At 35.8% G+C, this 19549-nt stretch overlaps 1 protein-coding gene across 2 annotated transcripts in view; it reads right to left on the bottom strand.

The window, feature by feature from the left end:
• Positions 1-8566: 8566 nt before the first annotated feature.
• MAN2A1 (mannosidase alpha class 2A member 1) overlaps positions 8567-19549 on the bottom strand; it is a 121816-nt gene continuing 110833 nt past the window's right edge. For both annotated transcript variants that reach the window (XM_065657020.1, XM_065657019.1), the window contains exons 20-22: positions 17129-17323; positions 12411-12521; positions 8567-11450 (exon numbers count right to left, since the gene is read on the bottom strand). In XM_065657020.1, the coding sequence (XP_065513092.1) occupies positions 11298-11450; positions 12411-12521; positions 17129-17323 (459 nt within the window). In that variant the 3' untranslated portion in view covers positions 8567-11297. The remainder of the gene's footprint in view (positions 11451-12410; positions 12522-17128; positions 17324-19549) is intronic.

Below are 19549 nucleotides of genomic sequence, written 5' to 3' on the forward strand. Positions count from 1 at the left end.
CTGCATTTGACTTACATATTGTTTTGCTAGATAGGTCAGAATGGTTGTAGGATCTCTCTCTTTTTCAGATAGGGGCTTGTATTATTTATTCTTCTCAGAGTGAAACAAATGAAATATCCACTGGGCTTCTCCATTTGGCTTGTCAGGAGTTATCGTCACATTTTCTCTACTCAAAATGAAATGATTATCAGTTTGAGTTGGCAGGATCTGTACACTGTCCAAACTACAGATACCCATTTGTGCTTTCCAGGATCTCCATACAAGAGTTTTGTGGAGTTATCTGCTGATGCTGATGAGAAATGCTGTTTTGTGCCAACCAACTTGTTATGAACTGTTGTTGAACAACAAGATGTTGTACACTAATCTCACCTCTATAGCACTAGCTTACGAAAGTGATCATGTCAATCTGAACTGTCCCTTCCAAATCTTATAGAAGACTGTATGTTTCTTAAGATAGTATAAATTTTTAGATTCCAAATATCTCAGCTTGCCAAAACACTCTATGTTCATGTTTCTCTCGTGGTCTGTAATAGATGCAAGAATGTGTATTCACTGTAAACTTTTCCTTCTACCTGTTAAGTTTCAGACCTCTTATACAATTCAAAGTCTCAGATGTTAACAGAAATGTACTTTGTTGCTTTAACAGTGAGCTAGTCTTAGCTAGATGCTCACTCAGTCCCATTTTCTGTACATTTGCTACTGCCAAATTTCCTTTTCTTAAGATAAATTTGCTCTTCCTTTGACTTTGTTTTTTAGAAATGCAGAATGTCCAATAGTTTAAAATAATGGCACAATCTTAAGACCTTCTTCTTCCTTGTGTAAGCAGTGGAGACATGCTCTGACCATCAACTGGCTTTCCCCTCTCCCATTGAATACTTAACCTATGAAATCCAAGCATTCTCTCTGTGATCAGGAACAACTTGTCATGGACTTGAAGATGAACTTTATTTCTAGGATGGATCCTAACTTGTTCATTTTCCAGTTCCATAAACTTATTTAATACTTCTTTTACCTTAAAAAAAATGCTGTTTTTAGTGCAAGCCTGCTATCCTATACTCATGTCCCAGCATTGGAAATGGAAATATTTATCTTTCTTCTAATCATTAAAGCGTAGACATTATTTTCACCTTTGAGAGGAAACCAAATCTTTTCCACAGCAAATTTATTGGTATTTTTCTGAAGGGCAGTGATTCAGCAAGGACTGAATTCAAAATGAATATAACAGAATTTCAGATCTGATTAGCATGTGGTTACTTGTCCATTAGATCAGATCAAAGATCTCTGCAGTAACTGTAGTCTTTCTCCCATAGTAACAGTGATACGAACAGTAAGGGAAATATCTGTATTGATATTGATTCTCTCAAGAAGTTCTTAAAGTATATTATAGCTCTTATTTTGGTAATATAGTCATCAACTTTGCAAAACTTCAATGTTCCCAAACCTGTGTCGAGACTGAAAGACAATATAGGTAGACGAATGTATGAACAGCCATCAGAAGTTTCCCAACTTTGACCACTAGAGTATAAGTTGGTCACAGAGTTCTGAAAAGCTGGCAAATCTATAAGCATATGATGTATAACAGGAGCAAAGTCCAACAAAACTCCTTCCATCTATAGCTGGCTGAGAAATTATCCAGTTTAAAGCATTTTCAGTTCTGTTTTTGACCATGGAAATTTGCTTTTGATGACTGTGTGGCTAAAATAAATTGATCTCTTTTGACATGATTCACATTTCTTCACATTTGTCCATATTGACAATCTCATGTTTTCACAGGCTAATTGAAACTATACTGCTTCTTGTTCAAAGAGTGTAATACATGCCAAGATACCATCTTTTGGCAAACAAAAAATATCTTTCAAACACGGTTTGAGGCATCATGTAAGACAAGAAAAATCACTTTGTATTATCACAGCTCTGGCATTACCATAGAAACATTTTTCCTTTGCCCTTTGGACTAGCTTCCATCTGCCAGTATCTACTTTTAAAGCAAAGTGTAGTATGCAAAATTAAAATAACACTGGTGCCAAGTTACTGTGCACCAATGTCAAGTGATAAAAATCCTTTTAATCTCAGTTTCCAACTTGGTCCAAATGTAAGATGGCATTGGATTTCCCTCACTTTTAGAAGAAATACAAACTCCAACCCTGACCACTCACAGTTCCACACGTCCCATTACAACATAGCCAGCACCTTTCCAATCCAGTTAGTCTGTGACCTGCATATCTGAAATGCTACCTGTCACCATGGTCACAAGGATTTGGGTGCCTAATGACTTAGGCAGTGTCAACGTGAAAGCAGTGTGCCTAGAAAGCCCTGTAAAACCGATATTTTGACCACAGGTTGTAATATAAAAGTGAACTGGACTTTTATAGACCTTATATTGTGGAATTCTAGGAATCACAACAGAGATGATATGACATCCCCAGAGAGTGGATGAAGTATATGTGTTGGGGGCAGGGTGCTTTGTGTTTTTAATTGAAAGATGGGAAGGATGGCAAAGACTGCTGCAAGACGCCTTACAGATTTTGATAAAGCCCTAAGGAATGCTGTCTCAATACTTCTTTTTGTTACTGATGTTTACTTAAATGGTGCCCGTTTCACACTTACTCCCGTACTGTTAAGTCAGTGAAAAACAGACATTTTTTTCCTTGGACTTGGAAGGTTGCTCTTGAATCCTAGCTTGGCAGGGCTTTTTGGTTCCCTCCACTTAAATGTACGTCATCATCAAGGAAGGAATTTCTGTTTGCTTTTTCCTCTTGGCTAGCACTTACAAGATTCACTGTCTCGTATTTTATGTATTAAAAATAATTTAAAAAAAACGCTACTACCTGGTTACCAGTTGTTAAAAACATTCGGAAATTTAGCAGAGATCAATTTCTGATACATATGTGCAGGAGGTTTAACTACTAAAATCTCCCGAACAACAGGTTTCGCATTTCAGATACTCCTTGTATTCTGTACTGGAAAGAAATGGATAGCTCACAAATAATGAGTTTCACAAAGACAATATTTCTAAAGATTAACCACCACAAATGCAATTTGTAAGGCACTTTTCCTAGCAGCAATATACATTTATTAGCTATATTAAAACCTAACTCAATTATTCGCATCTTGGCTTGCATTCCAAAGGCCTAGTTTTTGATGAATGAAAATTCGTAACTCATTTTCTCTATTTGGAGACCAATTAGGTGAATAGGTTGTGCCAAAACCATTTGTATAAGTTTGCATTACAGTTATATTGGGGCTTGCACAGTTTCTTTCTCATGTCTAGTAGCCAAGCCAGTAGAGTTCATTTACAAGCAAAAGCAATAGGACTGATTTCGTCTCTGTCAAAACAGACTACTTCCTTTTGGTGTGCAGATCTTCAGTCTTTTGGCACAATGTCTGTCTATCTGAATTGCTTCAATTAAACTCATATAGTTTAATTTATTTTAGCTTGGAAAGGGTTACTGTTTAGAAAAATTTAAAACATAAGGAATAAAGATGATACTTCACTTCACTGTCATAGGTATCACAGAATCACAGAATCACAGAATCACAGAATCACAGAATGTTAGGGATTGGAAGGGACCTCGAAAGATCATCTAGTCCAATCCCCCTGCCAGAGCAGGAACACCTAGGTGAGGTTACACAGGAAGGCGTCCAGGCGGGTTTTGAATGTCTCCAGAGAAGGAGAATCCACAATCCCCCTGGGCAGCCTGTTCCAGTGTTCCGTCACCCTCACTGAGAAGAAGTTTCTTCTCAAATTTAAGTGGAACCTCTTGTGTTCCAGCTTGAACCCATTACCCCTTGTCTTACTGTTGGTTGTCACCGAGAAGAGCCTGGCTCCATCCTCGTGACACCCACCCTTTTTATATTTATAAACATTGATGAGGTCACCCCTCAGTCTCCTCTTCTCCAAGCTAAAGAGACCCAGCTCCCTCAGCCTTTCCTCATAAGGGAGATGCTCCACTCCCTTAATCATCTTTGTGGCCCTGCGCTGGACTCTCTCCAGCAGTTCCCTGTCCTTCTTGAACTGAGGGGCCCAGAACTGGACACAATATTCCAGATGAGGTCTCACCAGGGCAGAGTAGAGGGGAAGGAGAACCTCTCTCGACCTACTAACCACCCCCCTTCTAATACACCCCAGGATGCCATTGGCCTTCTTGGCCACAAGGGCACAGTGCTGGCTCATGGTCATCCTGCTGTCCACCAGGACCCCCAGGTCCCTTTCCCCTACACTGCTCTCTAATAGGTCATTCCCCAACCTGTACTGGAACCTGGGGTTGTTCCTGCCCAGATGCATTTCCCCTTGTTATATTTCATTAAATTTTTCCCCGCCCAACTCTCCAGCCTGTCCAGATCTCGCTGGATGGCAGCACAGCCCTCTGGCGTGTCAGCCACTCCTCCCAGCTTGGTGTCATCAGCAAACTTGCTGATAGTACACTCAATTCCCTCATCCAAGTCATTGATGAATGGTATGAAACAGTTTTGTGAACAAAGGTCATCTGTTTGCAGAGCTGCTTCTTTCAGTACACTACTACAAGTTATTAAGACGGCAGGGCTTACTTAGGATGTATTTAATCTCCATTAGGCATTTTAAACTGCAACTCCAAATTCAGCTTTAAACTTGACAGTTTCCATTCTCCCCTGGAAATGTTCAGTGCTGCACAGTGAACCAGGAAAAACTCTGCTGGTAAAGGTAGTTCCTTCTCTCAATTTTCAGCTATCATCTTTGGCCTCACATCTTCAAACATGCATCTGGAGATTGTACAAGTTCTGGTTATCTAATGAAGCCTTCCTTCCCCTTCACAGGAACTGACCATGTGGCACCACAGGATGAGTGGTTGAGGTTGGCAGAGACCTATGGAGGTCATCTGGCTGAAACTCCTTCTCAAGCAGGGCCTCCTAGAGCCAGTTGCCCAAGACCATGTCCAGATGGCTTTTTAATATCTCCAAGGATATTATCTCCAAGGATGATATCTCCACAGCATCTTTGGGCACCCTCAGAGTGACTCCTGACATACACGAAGAGCCTCCTGGTTTTCAGTGTGTGTTTCAGTGTGTGTCCATTGCCTCTTGCTGTCCCCAGGCACCACTGAGAAGAGCCTGGCTCTGCCTTCTTTGCACTCTCCCTTCAGATATTTATACACATTGATAGGACCCCCCTGAGCCTTCTCTTCGCCAGGCTGAACAGTCCCAGCTCTTTCAGGTCCTCGTCATTTGAGAGAAGCTCTAGTCCCTAGCAGAACTATGCAATGTCATTACCAGACCTTTTTATTTTTCTCGCTCCTTTACACATCTATTCCGTGATGACTTAAGCCAAATAAGTCACCAAGGAGTTTTCTCAGAGACAGAAGACTTTTGCATGAATTGGACTGGGACAATTTGCTTTTCTTTGTAGACCTTGAGAAGAAGTGCTGTAAATGTACAGTAGTGCTGACAGCATTTAACTTGTATCATCAAAAAACTGAGCTCCACTGTCATCTGGAACTGCTATTTTCTTTCATTAGTGCACTTTACTGCTGAAGTCTTTGAAGCTCTTTTCTGTTACTAAATTAAAACCTGGCCAAAACTTTGATATAATCTGTTTTCTGGACAAATTTCTGATCTAGCACTATCAGGTTGCTGATTCTCTCTGTAATGTGACTTGACTGGATTTCTCAATATGCTTAAATCTTGTGTTCTAACAAAGACATCATCTGTGCTTACAGGTATTTTTTTCTAGCTTTTCTGGAAATCTTCCAGTTGCCCTTGTTTCAAAAAGAGTTTAACTACTTTCACTGTCTTAAAAGATGGCAGAATGTAGCAGTTTCAGACAGTTTGCCTACAGCAATATGTGTATAACACATATGAAAGAGGCTTGCTCACAATATATTATTGCTCACTTTTTCAGTACTATAAGACAGTTACTATGCAGAAAAGCCTTTGGAATTGACTTGGAGCTGGTATTCACTGAAAAACTGAGAACTTGCAAATGATTTTGATTCCACTGTTCTCAATAAATTCTTCCAGCACAAACCCTATGGTTTAAAGAGATTTGCATTCTAAAAAGAAAGCTATAAAGAGTCTAGTTTCTTCAGAATGAATTGGGTTGCATTCCGTTCTCACTCACAAGTTACTTGAACTAGAGATTTCTTTTTTCAAACTAGGTATATCTAGCAGGGTCATGCCTACTTGCTTCTGGAAAACAAAGTTAGGAAAATTCTGACACAGAGCTCAAAGAGAAAGCAGCCCAAACCACAGAAATTGTATATTTTTTTGTTGCTGATACTAAAAGGCTGATCCTCAGTAGCCAAAGCCATAACAGTGGGCATTATCAAAAGTCTCTGATTTACTGTTGCCTGGTCAAGACAGATAAATTAATTTGGATTGTACTCAGGGCTTCTGGAAGGTAGGTTACAAGTAAACTTGGGGATGACTGACAGGTCCTGAAATGGAGATAGTGTTACATCATGCTACCTATGCAGAGCACTGACAGAGCACAGTGTGTCAGCACTCACCCATCTCTCTTGATGAGCATCAGGAATTCCTGGATTCTTGATCACACACAATTCCAGCTCGCTAATACATAAATTTGTTTTGGAGAGCTGTGGAAAGAAATGGAGGAGAAAAGTGGAGAATACCACCGAAGTCTGTTCCAGTGAATTTATGAGAGGAATTTTTTTTTTAAATAATAATAATAATAATATATATTAGAAGAGCAGGCTAGTGATGTGAGGCAGCTGTGGCAAACAAGCAGGACATGTACCCCTTTCACAAGGTCATTGATGTAGATTGAAACCATGTAATCCTTCAAGAGTTGGTTGAATGCTCACCCCAGCACATCTCATGCTCAGGCTGACACTGCAGGCAGTCTGCATCCAGAAAACTCTGCAGTTTGCACAGGGCAGAGCTGCAAGCTGCGTATACGTTGGACCCTACAAATGCCTACACATTTAGCTTGCACACTAAGAAAGGAGAAAGTAGTATAAAAGGAATAACTAAGTTAGAAATAAAAATGGGCTGGCTATCTGAGGAGACCAAAAGTTACTTTGCAGGTCATGATTTAAGAGGAACAGAGGCACACACCTTCCTGTATGGCAGACGTGACCGGGTGATGCATAGGGAGTGGTGATGGGGGCGAAGCAGGACAGACACCGCTGGGATCAAAGTCTCCCATTTAGTCATACCCATAATATGGATGATTTTATAGACTGACAGTCAAATGGCATCCCTTTATCAGGCACTGTGTAGCAGGAAGAATATGTTATAATGAGAACCTGAAGTTCCAAAATGTACAAGTAAAAATATCCCAGTCTCCACAGTTCAAATAGTACAAGTTTGCATACACAGAAATATTTTATTTAATTATTTTCTCATTACCCTCAGTGTTATAAAATAATTTGCCTAAAGGAAGAAAAGTAATGTAAATAATGCATTATTGCTACTACATAGATATTCTGGCAGACAAAAACTAGTGATGCAATAAGGACTTTAAATATCCTCTAGTTCATAAAATCTGTATATTAAAAGACTGACAGGTCCACAATTTAATATTAGAAGTTACAGAAATGTTTGAGACAGAAAAACTTTGTCAGAATACAGTCTGAAAAATCCCAATAGCTCTCCAATGAACTGAGCTTTTTCTAGATAATGCATTTTTTTAATGTTCTCTTTTAGATGACAAAATTAGTACTTTTGGCTGATGATTGTTGTTGTCAATTCTTAATATAATGACAGAGTAGTTATCTCAGAATAAACACAACAACAAATTCAATCTCTATTTTATCTTTTGTCATATATACCACTCATCGCAAGTCAGATAACCTGCTAAATCTGAGCATTGTATCTTAGTAAAGATGTGTAGAGAGATCTAGTACCTGTTATTTTAAAATAAGATGGGCAGGTGTGCATCGAATATAGTTAATTCAATTTCAAAAAGTAAAATATTACTTTATTGGTAATGGGCATTAGAGGGATATGTTCTGTCCAGGTGGTCATGCTGATTATTAATGGATTCCAGAACAGGACAACCTTAAAAAGGTGAAGGTGTGTTTTCAATTGGACCCATATGCATTGTTTTCTGCTGCAGTTAAATGATTTTATTTTTTATCTTGAAATATCAGCTTTAAAATTATGGGGATTTATACAGTATGTGTATACGTATACTTTTATATTTGTAGTTAAGGCTACCCAAGTCCAATACGAAATAGCTTCAGGCATTGAGTGAAATTTATACTAACCAGCTTTTCAACTCATTATGCTCTAGCTCCATCAGCACTTTGGGAAGTAAACCTGTAAAGCATATATGCCTGTTAAACTTGTCATATGCAATAACAGTATATTATATTAGCATTATATTACTTTCTTAAAGTGTTCAGTCTAATTACAGCTGATTGTTATTTTATCTTTATTTTCTAATGGTGTGGTTTTTAATTTAGTTTACAAGAACAGCTTCCATTCCATTACTCTGAAATGCTTAAAAGAGAAATGAGAATAATTCAAGCAAAATCAAATTCTAGAATTGCTAAGGCATTAATGACACTGACCACATCTCACAATAACAATATCTTTTATTAGAGATCTTATTTTACATATCCCCATAATATAGAAAACCTTCCAAGAGAAAATATCAAAAACCTTCAGTTGAAATCAGTTTGTTTCAGATAACATGAGCAAGTAAATCAAAAGCATTCCAGATAAAGGAAAAAAAAAAAAAATCAAACAGTACAGGTACAACTCTGGTATGGAAAGTAACTACAAGGTTTTAAACCATTTCTTACATGGCATTGTCTTTAAAACCATACTGGAAGGTAAGGATGCTTGGTTCTCTTAACCAGTATTTATAAACCCAGCAGCTATAAAAATAGAAAAAAGAAAATAATATGATTAGATGGCCAATGCACAGAAAAAACCAAGAACTTAATTGAAATATGCATATAACAAAAATATAGTGTAAGAATTCATTAAGAGTTGTTGAAAAAAACAAACAAACAAACTCAACACATCGACAGCCACATTCTGAACAAATATAAGTAAAACTTATTATCAGATTTTGACCGGGGTTTTGACTTAGTTAAGAATTTCAGGAAAGGATCCCAAATTGAAGGCTCTTCTGTTACAGAAAAAATGCAAAATAAAGGAACAAAGATTAAATCTGCTGGTTAAGGAAGATTCAGGCATCATGATTGTACAGCTGATGATAAAAGAAAAGACGAAACATCTTTCGGAAGCAATCCCAACAGGCAAAATACTTAAAAACTTTATTGCATAAAAATTTTATTTTTCTGCATAACTAAACTATTTTGAAAGCTCTCTTGCACAGAACACATAAAAATCTCAGAAGCACTTTAACTGTGAAGATGCAACAAAAATAAATGTTATGAGAAATTTCTGCTGGCAAGACTACCTAGCTTTGAGTTCCAACAAAAGCCAGTATTTTCAAATACTACAGCTAAGATAAGTTACAGTACATGTTTATTGCATGAAAATATCCATTTATTGGATCCATCTGATTCTTCCATTTGTGGTTAGTGGTTCTTATATTCTTGATATAATTTGCACCAGATCCTACTAAGTATTCCACTAATTTCAAAACACACAGTAGATTGAAGCAGGGAAATCTACAGAATCTCAACAGGGATCCAACTTGTGACAATGCATGAAATCGAAGTTTCACTTTCATTTTCTTTTAAAATAACCTGTAGCTACATGGTATAATTTGGTTCACTGTGGAACAACAACGATGAAATTAAATACAGTAGGCAATATTAGAGTTAGAAAATAGCGCATCTCTTTACCCAGTTATGATGACTTTTCATGCATTAGTATTAAAGATAAGCAATGATGTATGGAAAAGTAAAACATAAGCGAGAGGAACAACAAAGAGTTATGAAGATAAATTAGGACAAAGAAATGGGATCATTCTCAAATGCATGTTTATATATATTAACTGTAAACAGCAGGTCTACTTAGGGAAATACTTTTCACACTTGAATGGCTTCAGCACTAAATACGAATTACATAATATGTGAAAACAAAGCAAAAAGTAAGACACTATTTTTCAGTAAGGTGAACACTGGCAATGTAAGTGAGGTTACAAGTTTGAAAAATGTTTAAAATATAGGCACGTGATTCCAAATGAACAGGTCACCACAGTCTGTGACATACAAGCACAAGTTTTGATGCAAACTATGTCTTGCTTACTACCAACTCTCTGCATCAAGTTGCAATATCCTTGAAAGCAGCTGAATCCGTATTTTACAGTATATTCTTGTTTGTGTTTCATGTTATGACATCATTTTTAATACATTCAAATAGTCAAAATATCCAGAATAAGACAGCACAAACTTGGTGCAGGAGGACATAGATCAGAGTGTGGCCAGCATTGTCAAATAGGAGATACACAGCTTAAGTATTATATAAACTACCTTTCCCTCCAAAACATTAACATGGACACCAAAATTGTAACAAGACTTATCAAAAAATAAGGCACATAGATCTTGATATGGTAATCTTGAAATAGAAAACTCATTTCAGAGAACATCAGTATCTAAATGAGTTTTATAAAAATCTTGTATTCATGATAATTACGGACATTTCTCATCATACATGACAATGGAATAATTGCACATATCCCAGTGTGTCTCAAGTAACAAAATGGGAGTTTTATTAAACATTTCCATTGCAAAATTACTTTGTAGGTTCACGTTTTCCTATTTACATAACTCAGGTGAATGGTAGAAGTATTAAAATCTACCATCACTTACTGCAGGCTTTCATTTTACCACAATTAATAATCCCCTTTGTGTTGAATAAATTGAAATTAATTGTGGAATAAATTGAGACTATTGTAATTTATATAAATTATTGTGAATATTTGGATATTAGCTACTACACAAGGACATTTTATTCTGTTTTATTTCCAAGCTGCATCAGAACTTTCTACACTGAATTATTTGTACATAAATTCATCAAGGATCAGCAAAGAAGGCTGTTTAAAATCCAATCCCATCTTTACGAAAATTAAAACACCAGAAACACCATTAGTTAGCATTTAACCTGAGATTTAATCTGTTGAGAGGTTAACATCCTTAAAAATTTCTTCACTTGTTGCATTAACTTACACTGATGTTGCTGTTTTATGGAAAATAATACTAAAAAAAAAAGTTGTTTGCAACATGGCTTTTCACTGTGTTGTCAAAAAAACTATAGAATGCATGTTTTTCTCACAGTATCCAGAAGTTGGAATAATTATGTGCTTCTTATTGCACGTGAAACTTAGAGGAGATATAATTGCAGACTCCTCTTCTCTATCTGAGTATTAAAGCCAGCTTTCATCTTAGCCGAATCCGAAATGTATTTATCTCCATAGAACTCATATTTATTTCACTTATATTTCTGGCATCCGGAGGTGAATGCATCAAAGATAAAGATGTGGGTGTAAGACTTTCCACTCTGAATTTCTTAAAGAGTTTATGCACCTTTATCTGGGGAAAAAAAACAAATAAAAAAATATTTAGAAAATACAGTATTTACCTTAAAATCGACTTTAACCTAATCTCTGGCAACAATCCGAATGATCCGGCAGGGGGATTGGACTAGATGATCTTTTGAGGTTCTTTCCAATCCCTAACATTCTGTGATTCTGTGATACATCTTCTTACAGCTATCAGCACAGCAATTCTTACACCAAAGATTATGAATATTTTTAAGTACTATGTCTCAAATGCTGTACATTAAATTAGATCTTTTTAGGCAGTGTTCACTTGTCACATTTCAAAGCAAGTAAGTTAAATCAATATATTAAAAATTGATCAGAAATATTTGAATTCCTCATTTCTAAACAAAATAACACTCGTTTGCTTAAAGAAAATCAAAACTATTTCAAAATTTGATTACAAAATTACTATAGATTCATAACCATCCAGTCCATCTCAAACCTTCAGAACACTCATTTCATGTATCTTATGTATCACACCAATTCTATAGCAATTGCAAAACACTCATATATTTGCAATGGTGTAGGTCATGCAAGTGAGCATGGATAGAGATAGGACAAGTAAGTTTTCAAAGTAACAGTCACATAATTTGTGGATATGTTAATAATATTCAGAAGATACACTTCAGAATATGTAATTTGACTCTTTTTACTTAGGAAAGTTCTAAAACACTATTAAAAATAGAGAAATATGAATCCATGTTATATGAAAACATTTACAGAAAGTTAATGAGATTAAAACTGACCTAGAAGTTTACCTGATGATGTGGTCATTCCCACACACCAGCAGGTCCCTATCTTTATCAAATAGAAAGCAGCTTTCAAGATAAACTTAACTGTTATCCTGGAAGTATAACTCTTGAAAAATGACAACCCAGACTTCACCTCTAGTTTGACTTAAATATCAGTGTTTCTCCAATAGTAAGCTATCCATAAAGTGTCAGTATACCTTTCCCTGAGTAGTGGAACAGAACAGATCCATGTGTCTGTTTGAAAATCTACAGTCAAATCCCTTTCTGTGAAGAATCAGAGCAGCTTCATCAGATGGCTCAATGTCTACCTACAAATAAACAAAATAAAAAATTACTCAGGAAGTAGCAGAGTTAGAAAGACATCTTATGACCTCATAAAATTATCATTACCTTACAGTAACAGAGCCATTTATGCTTTAAATAACATTTAGCCTAGATTAAGCAGTCATGTTTCTTTTAATGTTTATAAGACAAAACATAGAAATAAACAGTAAAGAGAGTTTAGATATACAAAGTACTACAGAATCTAAATATAAGTTGATAACTGCAGAATTCAAAGCTCAACAGATGCACACATACACACTCAGAATTTAAGTGTAGCTATCATAGCTGCATGAAACTGTACACTAAAATACAACTATTAAATAAGTTTTTTGTTTATAGATTAGACATACAGCACTCTTGAGCCTCAGCAGGCATCAAACAATAACCTAAGTGTAACCCACAATCTCAACTTCATATTCTGGACCAAATCACTTAGAACAAAGGATAGGACATAAATGCCTCAAATCAGAATCTTGTTTTGATATGTACACTTCGGAAAAAAAGTCATAGTGGAAAACTGGCTGGGAAACTTCAATTTACAGGAAAACTTCATTTTTTTTATACTAAGATGTAGAAAACCACTCTTGTATAGCAAGAATAACAGAAAAGAAATTCCTCACATTATAGTTGAACGTGCATGCAAGCTATCTTCACAGGACACAAGTGGGACATGACAAGATGCCCTTTACAATGCAAGCTGTTTGCTGTATCACTACACTCACCTTAATCATTTATTTTCTACAATGCATTATTTGATTTCTTTTTTGTTGTTGTTTTACATGCTTCAGTTCTTATGTATATAATGAGGACATAAAAAAGATGGTTCTATCCACCACCATGCCAGCTCTTCGGGCTGTTTTTCTCTAATTTATTTCCAGTTTAGTTGGTTCTGTAGTGTAGACTTTTCCCAAAAGTCTCTGCCATGAGTTAGGTTATTTTCTGGTACTTCGGTAAGTATCTATCACCTTGGAGAAAGCTATGCCAACAAGCATTAAGCACTCTGATTCCTTAGGTCTCGAAGGTGTAACAAATTTGAGAGGTCTTAATCTAACAGGCTTCAGATACAAACCAATTTTCTGATAATAAAGGAGATCTCGGAACACCTTGAACCAGCTTCTTTGATACCCAGCATGACACAACTTCATAATACGACAAATTCATAGTATTAAGTACTCATTCAGATAATAAAAAATGGTAAAATGATAAACTTATTGTTTTCTAAGCAAGTTCGTCATTTAAAATAGTAAAAAAATTTACTCAACAGTATTTGGAATTGAAATGAGATACTTTGCAGTAAAACACACACTGGTAAAAACTTTGCATAGTTTACAAATCATGAATAAAACTCAGTTTGAGAAGATTTTCATGAACAACATTAGCTTGTAATCACTTAAACCGCGGTTTTTAATTAATGAATGATATCTGAAGTCAGTATAGTCAAACAAGTTTGAAGTACTTAATATCGCTGATGGTTGAAAAAGTTCTTATCCTGTTTATAGAAACAGTAGTATCACTTTCTACGTCAAGTAAGGTAATAAGGATGATGTGACAAAACTATTTGCCATCTCCAACTATGAAATACTTGACATGGTTTTCACTGTTACTGATGTGACAGTGTTGCACTTAAAAGTAGACATTTTTATGCACGCAATGTAATATCGTCTGCCTAAACATCAGATTAGTTAAATATTAAAATTCATACTGCAAAAGCCTGAGCTCCTATGGGTTAAATTGATGTTAAAAATGACAAGGCAGTAATGAGTATCAACACTTTCACTATTACAGTGGAATTATCTTGTAGTAATCTGCATAACAAGTGCATTTCAAATGATGGCATGAATATTTCATGTCAAGTTTTTAAAATTAAATATTATCTTAATTAAGATTCAAAAGATATAAAACAGAAAGGCAATAAACAATTAATGACACCCTTAGGTAAGTATAAAGTAAGTATAAACACCTATGATATAGTACTCAACCTTTTAGAATTCCCAGGAGTTTATCATGCACATAATATTATCCACACATAATAAATTAAGCTGTTCTAACCTATTATCAAAGCAAGTGTAAGACTGACTAAGTTGCCATCTACTTTAACTTACCTCTTCTTATATGATCTCTAGGTAAATTAGATTAAGCATATGCAAGCCTAAGGAATGTCTGAGCAAGGATCAACCTAATCTACACCAAATAGACCTTCTAAACACGACCTTGCTAACTGCATGAAATCCTGTAACACATTTCTAAATTTGCAACAAACAACAATATCCTAATCTTGAAAACTTCACAGCATTGTTATATGACAAAAATTCCTTAACTACTGTAGTATCAAATCTCTGACTACCTTTCTTGGAAGAGCTGCCAAAGTTTGATGTGATTTTGATCTCTGAGAAATAAAACGCGGTTTTCACATCAGGCCTCTAGATGGAAATAATTTTTGCTAGGCTTTCTCATAAGCAGTATCCCAGGGCAATGCTGATAAAAATTTGATGTGAAAGAAAAAACATTTAAACACTTTTTGTCTGATTACTGTAAGCTAACAGACATGCATTGAAAAGCTAAAGCAATGTGACAAAAATATTTATTTCTATTTAGTATAAAGGGACAAATTTACTCAGTTTTTAAATCTCCAGGCCCAGTCTACTTACAGTGGGTAAAATCAGTGCCAAACAAACTAAAAACTGAAGCTTTATTTAACATTTCTTGAAATTCCTAAGGCATTGGACTCTTCCATGACAAGATCACATATCTTACAATAGTGAGATTCTTCCCACTGAGAGGAGTAGAGTTCAAAGGGAAACTAGGAATTTCCTAACATTTTTTCTAATTTATGCTTTAATGCCTTTTCATGCATTCTGATTTCTACCTTAATTCTTAATAATACTTTATTTTAATTTGCTACGTTTTTATGTGAAGTCGTAATGATATAATTTCTTGAAAATCAACTTCAACAGCCTAAACAAAGAAGTAGTACTCTACATTTCTGGAAAAAAAATGCATTGCATCAATTAGCCAGAATTATGACCCCTGCCATTCAAATTCTTGGAAGACAGAGAAAGGAAGCAGAAAGTGAGAAGGGATTTTAAAAGACCATTTTGGTGTGCAAGAAATTATTTGCAAGGCATAGCAACATTTCTGCTGTGGGCAAGAACTGTTCTGTACCTATAATGAGAATGCTCCTGTCCTATGACTACTGATAAATTTTGCTTTGAAGTAATGCTGCAAGCTCAAGGGCTGTCAATCAAGAAATCATTGAAATATACAGTTGTGGACAGGGAAGAGATCATAGCCTCAATCTTACACCAACTGGGATAGGGATGCTGGAATAGCGCAGATAAAATTGTAGAATTCACCTATGAGTAGCAACACTGAACTCAACAAACCAGACACAGAGCAAATCCTCCATTTCTCAGGTTTCATGGCCACATGATAGAAACAAGGGGAGGAAGTTTAGGCCTTGAAAAGGGAGAGGGGACATGTTCATGAAGGTCTGCCCCTGAAGCAAACAGGTCTTGCTGAGCTGGCTGGGGTAAATGAACAGATTTTACAGTGAAGTGTGGAACATACACGTCATATGAAGTGTATATAGAAGTTTCCTTCTAACTCTTCGAAGGCATAAGACCTGCAGAATCAAAAGTTATTCCGCTTTGAAATTGAAAATAAGAAACAGTCATGACCACCAAAGAGCCTCTAAGTGAGAAGCAACAACAGCACTTTGTAAGTATCTAAGTGCGGCAGAATTAAAAAGGGATTTCATCTATGGTAACAGGACTGGTGAGTGATACTGCAATACAGCATAAAATTTATATACGCACATTTTAAAACATGTTGAAAACCTGGAAAGAATTTATAGAAGAGCTGGCAGAGGAAGGATGTACAAGCAGTTCTATCTCTACAGCTTATCAAACAGAAAATTGAAATATGATTGTTTACAATTGTGTAACTTCTTTTGCAAAGAAAAAAATATATTGAGTACAGAACAGGTTTTGTTTGCTCTTTTTTTTTTTTTAATAAACCTACCAGAAAACAGTTTCACAGGAACAAAGGATTGTAAGCTAATGTTAGAATAATTAAAATAGGTCTAGTATTTAAGCTCAAAAATATTTTAACATTTTACTCTAATGGATATTAAGGTATGGTAGATTTTCCTTAAGCCTTCCAAATGGAATCAGATGGGTTTAAAACTACATGCTTTCTTAAAAACACAAATTATTGTACTTAGAACAAAGTCTAACAACCTTAAATTTAATTCTTAATACAGAAGACGCCAAAGTATATGAACCATTCTGCTCTTAAACTTTGCAAATACACTGAAATTTGTCCACTCCAGAGACAGAATAATGCACTATGAATTTTATTATGTTGGGAAAAAATCAATTCCTATATTTCACGTTACTCGAACAGATATATGTCTCTAGTTCTTGCATAATTAACAAAAACTAGTCATCACACTGCAGTTTATCACACCATATAAAAAACCCCCCACATAAAAAACCCCCCACAAATTACTTTCCTAGAAGAAAGTATTTGATTAGGCTATATAATAAGCTATATGATATGTTTGCTCATAAAAATAGCAGTTTGACCTCACCTTTGATTGGATTGTCCTGAGATTGACTATATGCATATCACAAGGCATGGATGACATGAGTGGAGAAAAAGTATTTAGCATCTCTGGGACACCTGAATCTGCATAAGTTGTCATTGGAATTGCAGGATGATTTAGGAAAGCAGAAGTCATATGGCTAAGAAGTGACGGAAAACTGACTGATGTCTTCTCTTCATTCTGCAAAATACAAGAGAAAATATTTGTAAATTCAAATTAATATATCACTATGTCTAAGTTCTGAAACCCACTTTATAAATGATTCCATTACTTTAATACAAAAAAATGTATAGACTGTCCGTTTAACTACTTTTGGAAACTTCTGATCATCAACTCTCTTCTAGTAATAGGTATACTTCCTGTTTTTACAAATCATTAGTACCTCTTACAAAACAATCATTAAATGACACCTTATTTTATACCATTTTCTCTGTTAGCCCTTGGTGTTTAAACAATGTAGTATAGAGAAAGAAACTAGCTACTAGTTTAGTAAGTTGCTCCTATCTATTATCTACTTGAATACTGACAGCCAGCTAGACTTTTGCAGGCCTCCTTTTCTGCACAAAATTTCTGTGCCAAGTTTCTTGTCTGCTGTCATCAGATGCATCTAACTTGTATCCTACATCCCTCTTTCTTTTTAAATCTAACTTCTTAAAACCGTTTGCTGGAAGAAATTGCAACTAGCATATTTTTCTTGGTCCACAGTGCAAGAGATATCTTTCAGCAGTTTTATTACAATGCAATGCCAGCAGGAACTGAAGGGACTCCTCTCGCAAGATTTTACAAGTTTTATACTTTCGCAAGTTTTGTGTTTGCAGTGCTTTTTACAGGGCTGCAGAAGCCATGTTACAAACCTAAAATGACTAAGTCCTACATATTGCCAACAGCTAGTTAAATCTCCATAGAAGCCAGAAGAGAAAACAAAGGAACTTCAAAAAGACAATTTCTGTTTCAGAATGTCAATGAAGGCAGAAATGTGTGAAAACCTGTTTTGCTCTTATTTTTCCTTGCATTCCTAATTAGATAAATATTTGTTTGTTTATAGTTGGACAGGTGATTTTTAGTGAAAACTTTGCAGAAATTTACTGAAAACAGTATCTTAAGCATTGATATCTTAAATTTGCCTTTTTTGAAAGGTTAAAAACATGGAAATAAAAAAATAAATGGGAGATACTTAAAGCAAAGGAGAGGATTATTTATCAGCTTACACTTGACAATCGTAACAGTAATTCCTGTTTTGGGGTGCATGTTAATGTTTACATATTTATTTATACATCTGCAGTACCATGAAGTGCTTCTAACAGTGTAGCAATTGAAAATATGCAGGAGCTGAACTGATGCAACATCATAATTTCTGTTTTATTCTTGGTGCTTTTCTTAGTAATGAGTAAAATTGTTTGCCTCTTTGGTAGCTACTAAGCATTGAGGCTAGTATTTTTATCGATCTATTATGAAACCAAAATTACATCCCCAAAATGTAATAGTCAATAGTTGTAGAGGACTGCTGCTCCATGCACTTCACTACATTAATCTACATTGAATTCTGTTTTCCAGTTTACTGCATGCTTAATCAGTCTTATGTCCTCCAATTCCTCAGTTAGCCTTGATTTTTTATTATCTTGAATAGTTCAGCATCAGATTCTGGAAATAATGGAGGATTCCAGAGAAGCAGAGTCTTGAGCGATTCTGGCAAATGCTAGAACCAGAGCTGATTCAACATGGCTCATGCTTGCTCCCACTGTGTTTAGATGTTTTATCACAGGCGTAAGCACAGTACTTAAGTATTATCCACTTTGAAAATTTGAAAAGCTGCACTAAGACTTAGGTGGAGATTTTATCTTTAATCTTGTATTCCCACATCTGCACCAACAGAAGTGCAGTCATTCTACGAATCTCTATAAAAGCAATGAGAATGAAGAGTACAGCAGGTGTTAAAAGCTGCCAGGAGACCAAGGGAAAAAGGGGTTTGCAAATACTGTGAAGACTGCTATCACAGAAGATCCAGAAGGGACACTTCAAATCCCAGTCCCCCCTAGGTAGATCCCAGTCACGAAAGGATGGGAGTACGTCTTTCCCCTCTCAATCTAGTGATCCAAAATTTACATAGGACCCTAGGGAAAGAGAGAGATGGGAAGAGTTTGCATGCACAGACAATGCATTTGGAAAAATAGTTACATTATACACACATTCAGTACATGGGGAGCTTTCAGCAGTGCCTTGCTGATGTTAAGTCAGGAGATGTTGTTCCACAGTCTCCACCTAATTAAAGTACTGCTTTCTCAAAAGTGGCATTATTTCCTCAACTTCAATGACAGTGTATAGCACTCAAAGTGTGAATGGAGATCCACTGGCAGCCTCACAAACATTACGTACTGGCAAGACTCTGACGAATGCTACTGATGTAGC

The sequence above is a fragment of the Caloenas nicobarica genome, chromosome Z (assembly GCF_036013445.1).
Source record: "Caloenas nicobarica isolate bCalNic1 chromosome Z, bCalNic1.hap1, whole genome shotgun sequence".
Classification (NCBI taxonomy): Eukaryota; Metazoa; Chordata; class Aves; order Columbiformes; family Columbidae; genus Caloenas; species Caloenas nicobarica.